At 39.2% G+C, this 14,448-nt stretch overlaps 1 protein-coding gene and 1 long non-coding RNA gene across 5 annotated transcripts in view; one reads left to right on the top strand and one right to left on the bottom strand.

Annotated features, from left to right (window-relative positions):
- SLC12A1 (solute carrier family 12 member 1) overlaps positions 1-5,320 on the top strand; it is a 91,081-nt gene extending 85,761 nt beyond the window's left edge. For both annotated transcript variants that reach the window (XM_089907266.1, XM_089907267.1), the window contains 3 exons: positions 2,493-2,628; positions 3,992-4,059; positions 5,086-5,320. In XM_089907266.1, the coding sequence (XP_089763392.1) occupies positions 2,493-2,628; positions 3,992-4,059; positions 5,086-5,221 (340 nt within the window). In that variant the 3' untranslated portion in view covers positions 5,222-5,320. The remainder of the gene's footprint in view (positions 1-2,492; positions 2,629-3,991; positions 4,060-5,085) is intronic.
- The window catches only part of LOC149750203 (uncharacterized), a 149,913-nt gene that overhangs the window by 116,531 nt on the left and 18,934 nt on the right, over positions 1-14,448 (bottom strand). For all 3 annotated transcript variants that reach the window (XR_016392107.1, XR_016392108.1, XR_016392106.1), the window contains exon 3: positions 13,483-13,561. This is a non-coding gene — a long non-coding RNA (uncharacterized LOC149750203). The remainder of the gene's footprint in view (positions 1-13,482; positions 13,562-14,448) is intronic.

The following is a 14,448-nucleotide window of genomic DNA, read 5'->3' as shown; positions in this document are numbered from 1 at the left end:
AAATGGCCAACTATTATCAAACTTAACTGAAAAAATCCAAGGGTATTTTGGCTTTCAGGTGAAGCTTGATCTAGGTTAATTTTACAATTAAGGACTAATTCTCCTTCATTCTCTCTACTCTACCTTGTATTATGAAATCATCAATCAAAGTTGATTTAGCTTATAAAACCAAGATGAATGCCCATCGCAGCCAGAACTACATATTTGCTCATTTGTGTTCAGTGGGAGAAAAAGTTTGTCTCTTCCCCAGTTGTTGAACTCAGGTCATTGGCTGCATTCAGGTAGCACCAACCCAAGCCACTGAGCCACTTGTTGTGGTCAGTAAAATGCAAGGTGCCTATTGGTCAAGATTTCCTGGGTTATGTGCTCACCCTGGCCAATCAGTCTGGCAGAAGGAATAGAATTGTATTGACTGTCTGATGCTGGGGATAGAGTCATTCCCACCCAAACTACAATGGAGAAACATAGTATGCATGCTGGGGGGACAACCAGCAATCTCCTTTCCACTTTCCATTTCTTAGGAAACTATTTTTGAACTGCTCTTTCTAATAAGCACCTGGGCTGAGATGCGAAGAAAACTCTTATCCTGATCAAAATAATTATATGTAGAGCTTAAACAGAGAAACTGTCAATTGCTAACCTCAGTCCTATGGCTGCTGAGTAAAATGAATGCCTTGCTTTTACAGGGCACTTCATACTTTGCAGAGCACTGTCACCCAAATCATCATATTAACACTCACAACAACCACGTGCCAGCTTTGAGCAGCCATTATTACCCCCTATTATAGGCAAGGTTATCCAGGTCAAGGAGGACAATGGAAGAGCTGGAGCAAGAACCCAGGCTCTTTTCTCCTAGGCCAGCAACTTTGCGCTGATCACTGCCAAGGTCTCTGAAAGCACAGCACTGTTGGGAGGAAGAGCAAATAAAAGTATTGTGTGGCTGCAAGAATAATAGGGCATATCAGTCTTATTCCTTCCCTGTCACTGTCTACCATTCTAAATAAGTCAAAGCATCAGAAATCTACTGCATTAAGTATCTCTTCAATCCCTTAAAAAAAGCACACTGGTAGGGACAACCTACTCCTTTGTAATCTCTGTACTTCGTACAAATCCTAAATCAGGACAACTGATGAGATCACTGAACTCATTGCTCCATATTTTAATTTCTTAACCTAACATCACATTGATTCTAATTATCACTCATTCCAAAATTACTAAATTATAAGTAAGCCACATTATATAAAACCAAAGAAAACTTTATATTTGAGATCATCTTACAGTAGCATAGTAAAGACAACTACTCCTACAAATTAGAAACTTTGTTTTGTGCTATTTTAAAAATAAGTCTTGTGGCTTTCCTGGTGGTGCAGTGGTTGAGAATCCGCCTGCCAATGCAGGGGACACGGGTTCGAGCCCTGGTCCAGGAAGATCCCACATGCCGCGGAGCAGCTAAGCCCATGCGCCACAGCCGTGAGCCTGCGTGCCACAACTACTGAAGCCCGCGTGCCTAGAGCTCGTGCTCCACAACAGGAGAAGCCACCGCAGTAAGAAGACCACGCACCACAATGAAGAGTAGCCCCCACTCACCACAACTCGAGAAAAGCCCGTGCACAGCAACGAAGACCCAACACAACCAAAAATAAATAAATTAAATAAATTTATTAAAAAAAAGAAAGTCTTATGAGATTCTTATGAAAGACAAGAATGAGATTTTTCAGCAATTTTTAAGATGTTCCGCAGCTCTGAGATACTGCTCCTCCTTTTCTATTCAATGATTTATTCTTAATCGCTCTAAAATGCCCTCAGACTTTAAAATATTATTGATTTTTGTTCTTTCCTCTAACATGCACCTGAACAATAGCCATTTGAAAATCTCAGGCAGCAACATCAGATACCAGAAGGACAAAGGCTACATTATTTACAGCAAACATTCAAATTGTTCTATAGCCATTGAACTCACTTCCTTGCTCCTCTTAGTTACTATTCTCCTACCTGCCTGCAGCCTCCTGCCATGAGTGCGAGTTGCCATGTGGACTAAAGGTGAGGAGGGCAACCCTATCCAACTCTCAGGGATGCTAGTTCATCTCCTACATTAATTCATGAATGTCTCCCATAGAATCTATAAAATAAGCAGAAGGAAACTCATTTATGGGCTGAAAGTGTCTACGTTACAACTGTGTCTTTGACTCTATTATGTAGAACATGTATTTGCAGAATAATTATTATCTGTGTGTTTGTGTATTTATATTGAGGATCTAATGCCTAGTAGGCTATCAAGGCCTCACACACGTTAAGGCCTCTCTCTGGATAGGGAGGCACTACTAGAGCCATGGTTTTACTCACAGAAAGTCCCCTGCAAAGATAATTCTTAAAAGATTTGCATGACATTCAGCTCTGATTCTGTAGCCAGCAGGGCTAGTCATACCTAGAGAATCTGTGAAATAATGAGTTGGTTTCCCACTGCGAGGCCTCTTTTATAATTCCAATTTCAGCTGGAAATTCTTTGAAGAAATGATTGAACCATATCGTCTCCATGAAAGCTGCAAAGATTTAACAACTGCTGAGAAATTGAAGAGAGAAACTCCGTGGAAAATTACAGATGCAGAACTGGAAGCAGTCAAGGAAAAGGTAAGAACTTGTCTCGCTTAATCTTTACTTTGCTATCTGACTAGCTGAAAAAGAAAACAGTGGTTGATTTAAAGATCAAGAAGTAATGTATCTATTATAGAATTTCATTATTCAAGATCCAGGGTTTCTCCATATTTCAAGTGCTCTTTCAATCATATTATTGAATATGAGGATTTAGAAAACTGTTTTCATTTTTTAGTATAAAATCAATTTTTAAGTTAAGAACAGGTTATTGATACATATTGTGAAGTCTTCTTTCCAATTTAATTTTATAGAACAGGAGACAGACCCATCAGTCTAAAATAATTTAAGTCAATACATATGAAAAGTAAATACAGACTGACTCACAGTTTGAGACAATAACAAAGAATTTTAACCTGGTAAAGTTATCTATAAAAACTAACATAGGGATCTGAGAAAATATGTAATTGGAGCAATGAATATGAAAGTTGGATCCAGCACATCTTGTAGGACAGATGTAAAATGGTGGGCTCTTCTAGAGAACCAAATAAAATGGGAGTTACCCTAATGGCCTGAGCTGAATGAAGTTGCAATAGTGAGGATGATGAAAAGGGCAGGGACATAAAAATAAGGCAGAAGAATTGACATCTGAATTGGATTAGACATTCAAGGAAAAGGACCACAAGAACCTCTAAACTACAAAATTTAAATAAATTATATTAGGAGCTGAAGTTGGTACAAATTAGAGCAGGAGATACTAAAAGCCTTTCAAATTTAGTGGGAAAATACTGAGCTAAGAATCATAAGCTCTGTGTGTGATAAACTTCCCAGTTCTAACAAAAAGTTTTCATATAATTGAGCAAATCACTTATCTATACTTTGTTTTCTGAACCAGTGAAATGTAATAATAAATATTACTCTCATCACTGCAAAATAGTTAATGTAGTTATTTTTCCAAATGTGTCTTTTGGTAACTCTTTCATTGAAACCAGTCCCCTTGTGCCGGTAAAAATCAAAGAGCTTAAATAAAGATAGACTAGGGTATAACCTATGTTCTTAGGATATCAAATTAGTATCAAGATTAGGTTAGTTTTCTTCAGCTGCAAACCTGTTCCCCAGCACTGGCCATTCTTATCTTCTTTTTACCGTTATCCATGTGGCTTGCTTGTTTTTTTTCTTCTAGAATTTAATAAGCCACTATAGCACAATGGTCTTATTCTTTATGTTTCTAAAATTTCCCATGAGTTTTAAAAACACTGTTAAGTTTCCAAACCTGAATGAAATAACTGTAATTTTTTAAAATGAGGTTTTTCTACTTGTCCATAATTTGAGGTAAGAAGATAAATTCTCATTCATAATTCTGGGAAAACTGCCCTCAACAAAATCTGAATGTTGTCCACAGAGTTACCGCCAAGTTCGACTGAACGAACTCTTACAGGAGCACTCAAGAGCTGCTAATCTCATAGTCCTGTAAGTATCATTGCAGACACTTAAGATTGTTACAGAGAAACCTTAGTTGTGAATTTAAAAGCTCACAACTATTCAGGTGGAAAGTTAAATTTGGAACATGTGGGATTTTAGGCAGCGAGGGAAAATAAAGGCCACCCTGAGACACTGACAATTGAGGCCCATGGGCTTTAGAGGGCTCCATTTGGACTTTCCACCAGGTGTTCCCCACTCAAAGGGCCAGGGGCATAGTGCATGCCCATCTAGAACCCTGGCTCCTCCCAGGTTCCAGGGAACCTGACCCTGGAATTCCCTGCCTAATTAGCCCCAAGCTGGCTACCAAGGTTCCCAGGCCCCTTCCCTAGATAGCTGCTCCTGAGGTATGGAGTCCATAGCAGGTTTGCAAGACTCTTTACCATGGGGGAAGAGGCCAGGGCAGGAGAAAAAGGAGTGGGCTTTTCCATTTCCACTCTTTGCCCTCCACTCCACAAATGTTAGGGGTGTACCTGCTGAAAATATGAATGTTTACCCAAAGATTCATTGCTAAACATGAAAACCAACAATTTCACATTTATACCTCATGAACTGACTCCTATGTACAAAGTTAAGTATGTCTTCAAACAAGGTCTACACTGGAGGACTATCCATTTAAGACATAGATTGTTCTCCTGAATTGGGTGGTAGGACTCAAACAGCTGTTTCTCCCAAATATAAGAGCTTTAAACCATTAGGAAAAGTCATTTTTTCCAAAAATGGGGAGAGGTATTGGTTGATCACATTTTCTATTTAAAGAGTGAAAATTTATTATATTTATGCTTTGCCTCTACCCTACAATGCCCAAGCCTATTTTTCTGGTTTGTAGGTATTTATATTATCTGAGAAGTATATCAATTTAATATCTATATTCAAAATAATTTCCATGCTTTCATTTTGTCGGGGAGGCACATAAAAGGTTCAGGCCACTTGTTATTACATAGCTCAGATAACTAGTGATGTTACTGCCTGTACTAATTGTCACGTTTGTTCTTTATTTTTCTTCCATGCTGTCAGGAGCCTTCCAGTGGCAAGAAAAGGATCTATATCAGATTGGTTGTACATGGCTTGGTTGGAAATCCTCACGAAGAACCTCCCTCCTGTCTTACTAGTTAGAGGAAATCACAAAAATGTCCTGACGTTTTATTCTTAAAAGATAAAGGATTAGAACACATTTTACCTTAATGTATGAATAAGTAGGAGACATGTTCCAGTACTTCATGTTATAAATCTGATCTGTGGATATGCAAACCTCTGGAGACCAAGTAAACTTTGTCATTTTTTAAATTATTACTTAATAGGAGCTATTTTTTTTTTTCTATCAGCTTAAGGGGGTGTCAAAGCCAATGCTACCCCTAGAAAAACATCTTGTCATTGCTGTTGAAAAACAAGAAAATTAAGCAAACCCATGCTGGCTTATGCCCATGAAAACCACCAACTTATTGTAAGCTTTTCCAGGCACACCTAATCTTCTGTGTGCTTCTAGGCCCTGGTAGAGGCTTCAGCCCCCAGCAGTTTCTCATTAAATTCCTATTGACAGGCTGGTATAGTAACCATGGGTGGTTATCAAAGGAAAGGACCAACTGGGCAGGAAACATGATTATGCTTAGCCTTCTGAGAAGCTTATACCTACAAAGAAGATTTGAAAATCAGTAACTGAAACCTTTAAGGAGTACTTGCTTCTACACAGTGTTTAAAGCAGTTACCTAAATGAGGTTATTTAATATAACACAGATCATATACTTAGAGTGATCTGAGCGATCGCTGATAACATATGGCTTCAATTTGGGGCTGATTGAAAAATATATTAGCTGGATTAGGAGGCAACATATATTCCAATTAAGTGAAATATATTCCATCCTTAATATATAAATTTCAGTTGCTTTCCCTATTTAGACATTTCCAGCATGATATTACTTTGCATATTTTTTTTCTAATTAAGTGGGTAGCACAGATGAAGTCTTCATAGATGTTTAATTGAAAACCAAATACCACATATTTTCTAACTGTTATAAAGAAGTATATCCTGAATCATATATTTAGTTACTTTATACAGTGATTGTATAGATTTAAAAGAATAATTAAAACGTGAAGTGGAGAAACTTGCAAATTTGGAATATGCAAGTATCGATTTTGTTTCATTTGTTAGTGTTCCTATAATACTTAATCATATTAAAAAACAACCAAAAATTTTTTTCTGATGGATGACTTGCTTATTTTTTTTCTTGACATATTATGACTGTTTATTCTAACTGATAAAATGTGAGGGGAAAAAAATCAACCTGAAATAAAACCACTCAAATTCGTTTGCTCTGGCCTAGGTCATGTTTTTACCTTTCAGTCACTAAAATCACAGTGCAGGGCTTCCCTGGTGGCGCAGTGGTTGAGAATCTGCCTGCTAATGCGGGGGACACGGGTTAGAGCCCTGGTCTGGGAATATCCCACATGCCGCGGAGCGACTGGGCCCGTGAGCCACAACTACTGAGTCTGTGCGTCTGGAGCCTGTGCTCCGCAACGGGAGGCCACGATAATGAGAGGCCCGCACACCGCGATGAAGAGTGGCCCCTGCTTGCCACAACTAGAGAAAGCCCTCGCACAGAAACGAAGACCCAACACAGCAAAAATAAATAAATTAACTAATAAACTCCTACCCCCAACATCTTCTTTAAAAATCACAGTGCAATGGTGTATCAGATTGGAGCCTGAAATTTTCAATCGGTTGCCTCATCTGCAGGTTGTTTAAAGATGGGATTCAAGATTAGTCTTCCAGGCCAGACTCTGGCCTCAGAAGGATGACTAGGGAGGGAAAAGGGAAATAGCAAAGCTTAAGAAGCAGCATATCCCTATTCCAAATCTGACACCATTGGACTTAACTCAGGCCTGGATTAGCCCTCTCTCTTGAGCCCTATGTACCTGAAATCCAAATGGCTAGATGCCATCCTGGTGACCAGAGCAAGGAGCACCCGGCTTCATCTGGATCTGACACTTCCCTAAAACACTTGATAGGGTCTCTGGAAAAGGTGAAAAGTCCTATGACTTCTATTACATGAAATTCTGGCTCTCGTTTCTTGAAGAAGCTGTTATGTTAGGTCCCTTAGGAAACAGACTTGGAGAGAGTTTAGCGTGGAGCCTGTTTATTAAGGAGTGCCCTTGGGATCAACACCTGTGGAAGGGTGAGGGAAAGGTGAGGTGTGATGCAGTCCCAAGGACAGTCTCAGTGACCTCACAGGGAGCTCTGGAGATAGAATGTCCCTTCAGAATAGTCCCAAGAAGGGCTGAGAGGGCCAGGACTTTATACCGCCGCATTTATCAGTCATTGGAGGTGGGGTGGCCCAGGTAGGAGTGTGAACTTGGATGAGGCAACTCTCTGCAGGTAAGGCATGCCAAAGGGCCTGACAGCTCAAGTCTGTCTGCTGACAGCACTCCCAGATGCTGCGGCAAAAAGTCCTTCATTAAACAGGGTGTGGGTGGGGTATCACCAGGCCAACTGCAGGGGTCATATAAAGTACTGGTCAAAAAACAAACAAACACTCACACTGGCCTAAGTTCAAGTCTCACCATTTATTAGTGGTATTACCTTAAACTAGTTATTTAATATTTTGAGGGTTACTGGCAAAAGAGTGACTGAAGGGATGTCCCTTGGGTTCCAGGTTAAGAAATTGAGGAGAACATGGACCGAGAAAAACGGGGATGGGTGGTAGTAAGGGACTGGTGATCCTGAGGTCAAGAGCAGCTGTATTGGGAATAGGTTAGGGTAGCAGAAAATTGAAAGGATGGGGGCTATGGTCAAATGCCAACAGATTTTTGTAGTCCTCAGTGTCCTGTCCTTGTCCTTTGATTTACCCAACTCTATTAACCCAACCTCCCACTATCCCCATGTCTATACTCAGGTTGCTGAGCAAGAAGAAGGTTACACATTCATGTTCATTGATGTCCAGCTTTCTCTGTCCCCTCACTTTGTACATGGGTCTCATCAGCATCCCTACCCTTTTCTCACAATGACTTTTCAAAATCTTCATCACTTTTTCAGTTGATGACCCTGGCACCATCCCTACAACATAGCCAGGTACATAGAGATGTAAAACTTTCTTATGTAAGGAAGACCACACTGGGAGCGTTGCCTTACAATTTCTTCCCTCAATACTCAAGTTTAGAGCTCTTTCAATGGAAGCTTTAAAAAAAAAGATTATAGATTCTTGAGGACAATCATAAGCCTACCAAATTAGACTCTACGGGAGAAGGACCAAGGAATCTGTATATTCTGACGATCCGCAAGATTTTGGAACTCCTGCTTTAGGCAGTCTTCCCTGTTTCTGTGACTTGACTCCCACCATGGGCTGATGCCTCCCAAATTTATATTTCTAACACAGAGCTCCCCTAAGTCTCAGATCCATATATTCAATCACTAATTTTCATGGTGTTTCTCTTTGTATATCCTGCAGACACTCTAAATGCAAGATGACCAGATTTCTGTTAAAAACAAACACACAACTAGAGCATTGCCTTTCTCCATTGCCTATCAGATCCTTTCTGAAACGACCAAAAAGACATACAAATAGGAAAGTTCTGCATCATGGCAGGAAACTAAGGAAGGATGCCATTCACATGATAACATTTTTAGAAATACAATCAAGCTGGAGTTTACATGGGATGAGATTGATGAAAGCTAGAAAAGGTCAGCTTGCAACAAATGCTCCTGAGAAAAATCCAACATGTCACAGGAAATAGTGGCAAGAGACCCTGGGAGAAGTCCACTAACTCCTCCCCCAAGTGTGCAGGTGAAGGTTAGAAGCTGAAGGTACGACAGACAGAGTGCAGCATTGGGTGGGATCCCTTTTGTTGGATACTGAGAATATTCAGAAATGGCTGCCCGGAGAGGCCAAATGGTATGCTTGGTGAACACTCAAAGCAGACATGGGTATTGCAGTGGAGCATCTCATAGGTGTCCTTGAAAGGCACCAGAAAGATATGTGCCATCAATACAGGCTGAGCCAAAGAGAAAATCAGCCCTTGATGCACAATTCTCCTAATACTGTACAGAGAAGAAAACTCAGAGATGGACGATCTTGTCCCTGGGTCTCACTGTTCTTAGGCTGCTGGGTTCCTAAACTGGCACTGCAAGTTGATATCAACCAGGCCTTATTAATTAAATTAAATAGGAGGATTGTAACGATAACCAGGTGATGTGGTGAAGGTCCCTGTGTCATTCACAGAAGATCAGCACATCTGCTGGTTGTCAAACTTAGCATCCACAGGATCCTTGCTGGCTGGATATTGCTACACAGGTCACCTGGAGCCAGTCCACCTAGATATTTCTAATGTTTTCCTCCACAGAGATGTAGGGGACGTGTTGACATAAGGATGAAATCTGTCTGGACTCCCAGGGGGAGAACAGGAGAAATTCCTCTTTGGGTGTGACTCAGATGTCCCAGTTGCTGACAGATCAGGGCATCCCCATGAGTTGCAGTAAGAGCCAAGAGGTCAAGCCAAGAGTGCTCAGGGCCCAGCATCTGACCCAGGCATTCCCACGGGGCCACCAGCTGCCCCAGAGCATGGCAGCCCTGGTCTACAGGCAAAATCTCCTCTCCAGAGAAGGTATGTTGGTCAGTCTTACCTCTTTAGGATTTCTGATGCTGAAAAGAACCATCTCAGTCTCCCTTTTTTTAATGCAGAAAAGCGTTTTCAAAAAGAATATATAATATTTCATCTCTCATCTATGACACCATTCTAAACACACTATTTTAGGTCCCACTAAGGAAGAAAAATTTCTGCTATTTAAATTATGACATAATGTCCTATCACTTGGCATTTTGTTATATTAATTGAGATGCCTTTTTTTAGGCTTATGTAGGTATAGAATTTTAAATCACATACCATTCTTGTGCATGTAAAAAAAGGAAAAGATAAGTGAAATAAATTTGGTTCCACTTCAAAGTCCCACTCTCCTTTTCACCTTTCCACTCTTTTTATGTCTGTTTTTTCACAGGACAGATCCTCAGTGCCAGGAGGAGCACTAGTGGCTCAGCATTTCTCACAAGAGAAAGCCAGTGGACACTATTTTGTCATTGGCTTTAATAATTTTGATAATTCTAGGTTTGAGTAGTTTTTTAATAGCTTAAATTTGTCTCCTAAAGAATTTAAAACATTGTATGTAAATTCTGATGCATAAAGGACATAAAAACAAGGAAAAAATAATCCTAAAAAGTCAGAAAAAAATTATCATTTAAAAAAAGAGAAATCATACAATAGAAGACAGATCAAACATACAAGAAATAAACAGAAAATATAAATGTGTTTATCTTTTTTAACAGACTCTCAAATTTAATAAAAAATAGATAAAATCAAACTCTATCTGATCTGCTAGCATAATATTCTAAATTATATATCCAAAAGGCTAAAAACAAAAGAATAAAAAAATATATAGAAACATTCAAACAAAAAGAATAGAGTTGGCAATTTTAATTTCAAAGTTTAAGATTAAAAGAATTAGGAGGGATAAGAGAGCATCATTTTTTATGTTTATAAGAGATATATAGCCATAATATAGCTATGGTAATAATGGAGCTTTATCTAAATAAATAACATCATATTGACATAAATAACACAAGAATCGTTGGAAGCGAGGAGAGAGTCACTAAGAAAGTCAATTTTCTTAGGAAACAGCTCACCTGTATCTCTAACTTTGACAGATCAAGTATAGGAGAATTCAAACTACATTTTTAAAAAAACGGATTTAATAGGTACCGTAGTGCTCACAAACACTACACTGTCTTTTAGAGATCTATAGAATGTTTTTGAAAACAAATTGTATATTAGATAACTCAGTAAATTCTAAAATGTAGAAATAGGAAATATTACACTTTTATTACAATACAATAAAACTAATATTATTTACAAATATATAAACAACAACATGAGAAATCTTACTGGGAAAATAAAATTCTAAATATCTCATGTCAAAAGAGAAAGAAATAACACATTTTGACTATTTAGCAAAAATGACATTGAGAATTCCACATAACAAAACATAGTTTATGCTGATAAAGCAGGCTCAGAGGTAGATTTATATCTATAAATGGATTAATTAATAAATACGAAAAATGAAAGTTAATGGTCAACTCAAGAAGTTAGAAACTGTGCAAGATAACTAAAGGAAAGCATGAAGAAGACATTAAGGAAGAAAAGCAGGGAAGTAAAATTAAAAGCTGAGGTTCTGGAGTCAGAAAGAGAGGGGCTGAGTCTCAGTTTTCCCCCTTACTAGTGGAAGGCTCATTACCTGGCCTCCTGCAGAATCCATTTTCTCATACGTAAAATGAGCATTATTAAAAGATCTACCCTGGAGGGTTATTGCAGGGAAATGAGATCGTGGTTTTTTTGTTTTTTTTTTCTCGGTACGCAGGCCTCTCACTGTTGCGGCCTCTCCCGTTGCGGAGCACAGGCTCCGGACGCGCAGGCTCAGCGGCCATGGCTCACGGGCCCAGCCGCTCCGCGGCATGAGGGATCTTCCCGGACCGGGGCACGAACCCGTGTCCCCTGCATCGGCAGGCGGACTCTCAACCACTGCACCACCAGGGAAGCCCTGAGAGATCGTGTGTATTAAAAGCAGAGCACAGTACCTTGCTGAGCACTTTGTGGTGAGTACTTAACTAAATGTTAGACCAGGACAGACAAAAACAGTACAACTGGTAAGCTCAAGTGCTGTTTGTTGCTATTGCTTAATAAAAAAAAGGAATGTCGAAGGATAAAATATAAATATCCAAATTTACAAATGAGCAAGGAACTATGAGTACAACTACGGAGAAGAACACCCTTTAAAACTTTATTCCGGTAAATTATTAAATTCCAGTGACATACATCAATTTCTAGTAAAATATAAATTACTAAAATTAACACATCATGTTTGAATATTTATTTGTAACTGCAGAGAATACCTCTAGAAAAATGCACAAGAAACCAGTAAGAGTTGACTCTGGAGAGGAAAACAAGATTAATGAAGGTGGCTGTGAAAGAGAGATTTGATTTTTACTATGCACCAATAATAATTACTCAAAAACAATATTTAGAAAATTGAATATATAAATAAATTACTAGCCTGCTTGGCTGTGTTTAGTTCTTAATTCGTGTTTGAAGTGACATATTGTGAAGGTCATATGAAATAAACTTTTTAAAGTTTTATAAAATGCTCAAAAATATAAGACATTATACCATCATGATATTTTTTTGCACTTACTTATAACATAGGTAACTAAAATATCATGTAGAAAAAGTTGACCCCACCACACAGCCACTGATAAGTTTAGTTTTGTTCCATTTGAGTTTTTTTTTAAACATGAGATCTTTTTTTTTTCTAATTTATGATTCTCTCCTGGGTAGAAAAATTAGTAGAGAAGAGAAATATTGAGTTGGATTTCCACTACAGCCCTGCATATTTTATTTGCTGAAGCTCAGGAATGGACAAGCATAACCTTAATAGGTTCTGGAGTTTTATTTCCTGAGCTGAATGAAACTCAGAATTGCTATTATGCATAGTAGGATGGGGTAATTATAATAATGTGATTTAGTTTGTATGAACCCATGCATTGCAAGTGCAGTATGCTTTTACCCTTTTAAATACAAAATCCAAATAGGATACTGTATTAATTTTCTATTGCTTCATAATAAATTATCACAAACGTATCAGCATAAAACAATACCCATTTATTATCTCACAATTTCCATGGGTTGAGGATATAGACATAGCTTAAGCTGGATTTTCTGCTCAGGGTTTCACAGCACTGCAGTCAAGGTGTTGCTCAGGCCTGTGTTCTTATCTGAGGCTCAGGGTCCTCTTCCAAGCTCATGTGGTTTTTGGCCAAATTAATCTTCTTGCTGCTATAGCATCCATGGTAGTTTACTTCTTCAAAGCCAACAGGAGAGAAAACCTCTGAACCTCTAGATCATCTTTTAAAGGGCTTGCCTGCTTACGTCAGGCCCACCTGGATCAATCTTCCTTCTGATTAACTTAAAGTCAAATGATTATGGGACTTTACATAATCAAAGTCCCTTCACCTTTGCCAAACATATAGGTAACCTAATCACTGGAGTGGCCATCCCATCATACTCATAAGTCCTGATCAGATTCAAGGGGAGGAGATTACACAGGGTGTGAACATGAAGCGGCCACCTTACAATTCTGTCCACCACAAATGCTATCTTGCATTTCTGAAGATCATATTTTAGCTACCAAGACCCAAGCTTGGAATCAGATAATAAGTTAAAAATGGCCTGTGAAGCACCCAAATAATCAAGCAGTAACTAGCAATGACCGCAGGGATGATGCAGCAAAACAACAAAAACATTTTTAAAAAGAAAATACAAGCCTCGAATACACAGCAGTTTGAGGTTGTAAGTGTAGTAGGCACAGACTCTACATACCTCACTAGAGCCTGAGGGCATCATCAAGTTGTGAGGAGACAGCCTAACGTCAGAAAGGTTCAATTTTGTTCTAGGTGCCCTGGTTAAGAAAGCAAGAATGTTTACAGTTCAGCCTCAGAAAAATTTTCCTTCATATGGTTGACATCAAAGGACAGCTAAGCTTCAGTTACCTGGAAAATTAATTTACAGGGAATGACCCTGCAGTGAAGCAGAGTGTATGGAGCTCTTGTGTGGGACTTTAAGAGTGTATTTTCAGGTTGGGCAGTTCAAGATGAGGGATGCAGGAGAACTCAGAGGTTAAGGCCAAGATCTAGGTTATGAGTGTCATCACTTCAGAGCAGGTGACAAGCAATGACAACTGGAGCAAGGAGCCTGGGCTCTCTTTCTCTGCCTGGAAGATCTCTCAGCACAGGGTTGCCTGAGGCCAAAGCTAGGCAGTCAGCTTTTTAGAGAAAGGCACGGTAACTGCCAAGCTGTGGACTCAGCTGCAGAGCCCTGGGGGCCAAAGCTGGGCCTCTGTTCTGATGCAGCTGTTTCCCCAAAGCTGGTGGCTTTCTTCAACTTCCAAATTCAATTCATCTGCTCTTTTGGGTGCCCAAGAGATCAGGAAAAGGAGATACTTCACATACAGACTTTTCTGTTGTTATTTCCAAAGCAGTTATATACTTAGATTTTCTAATTTTCCTGTTGTGCTTCTCCCAACAAAACCGTGGTAGAAATATTCTCCGGGAAGGTGAGAAGTTCAGAGAAGTAATTTCCTAATGTTCACAGGAACATTTTCAAAATGAGTTCTATTTTAAAATAGAACTTGTGCACCTTGGAGTTAATGTGTCCCAAACTGAGCTCTTGATCTTCCTTCCCAAAGCTGCTCTTTTAGTATTCTTCCAAATCTCAGTAAATGGCAACCCCATCCTTGCCGTAAATCTTGCAGTCATCCTTGACTTCTCTCCCTCACTTCTCATCTGA

Source organism: Delphinapterus leucas, chromosome 2 (genome assembly GCF_059928025.1).
Source record: "Delphinapterus leucas isolate spDelLeu-1000000601 "Yukka" chromosome 2, BTC_Dleu_Yukka2, whole genome shotgun sequence".
NCBI classification, from domain to species: domain Eukaryota; kingdom Metazoa; phylum Chordata; class Mammalia; order Artiodactyla; family Monodontidae; genus Delphinapterus; species Delphinapterus leucas.
Note: the sequence above shows the minus strand (reverse complement) of the source record. Positions and strands in the feature narration are given on the sequence as shown.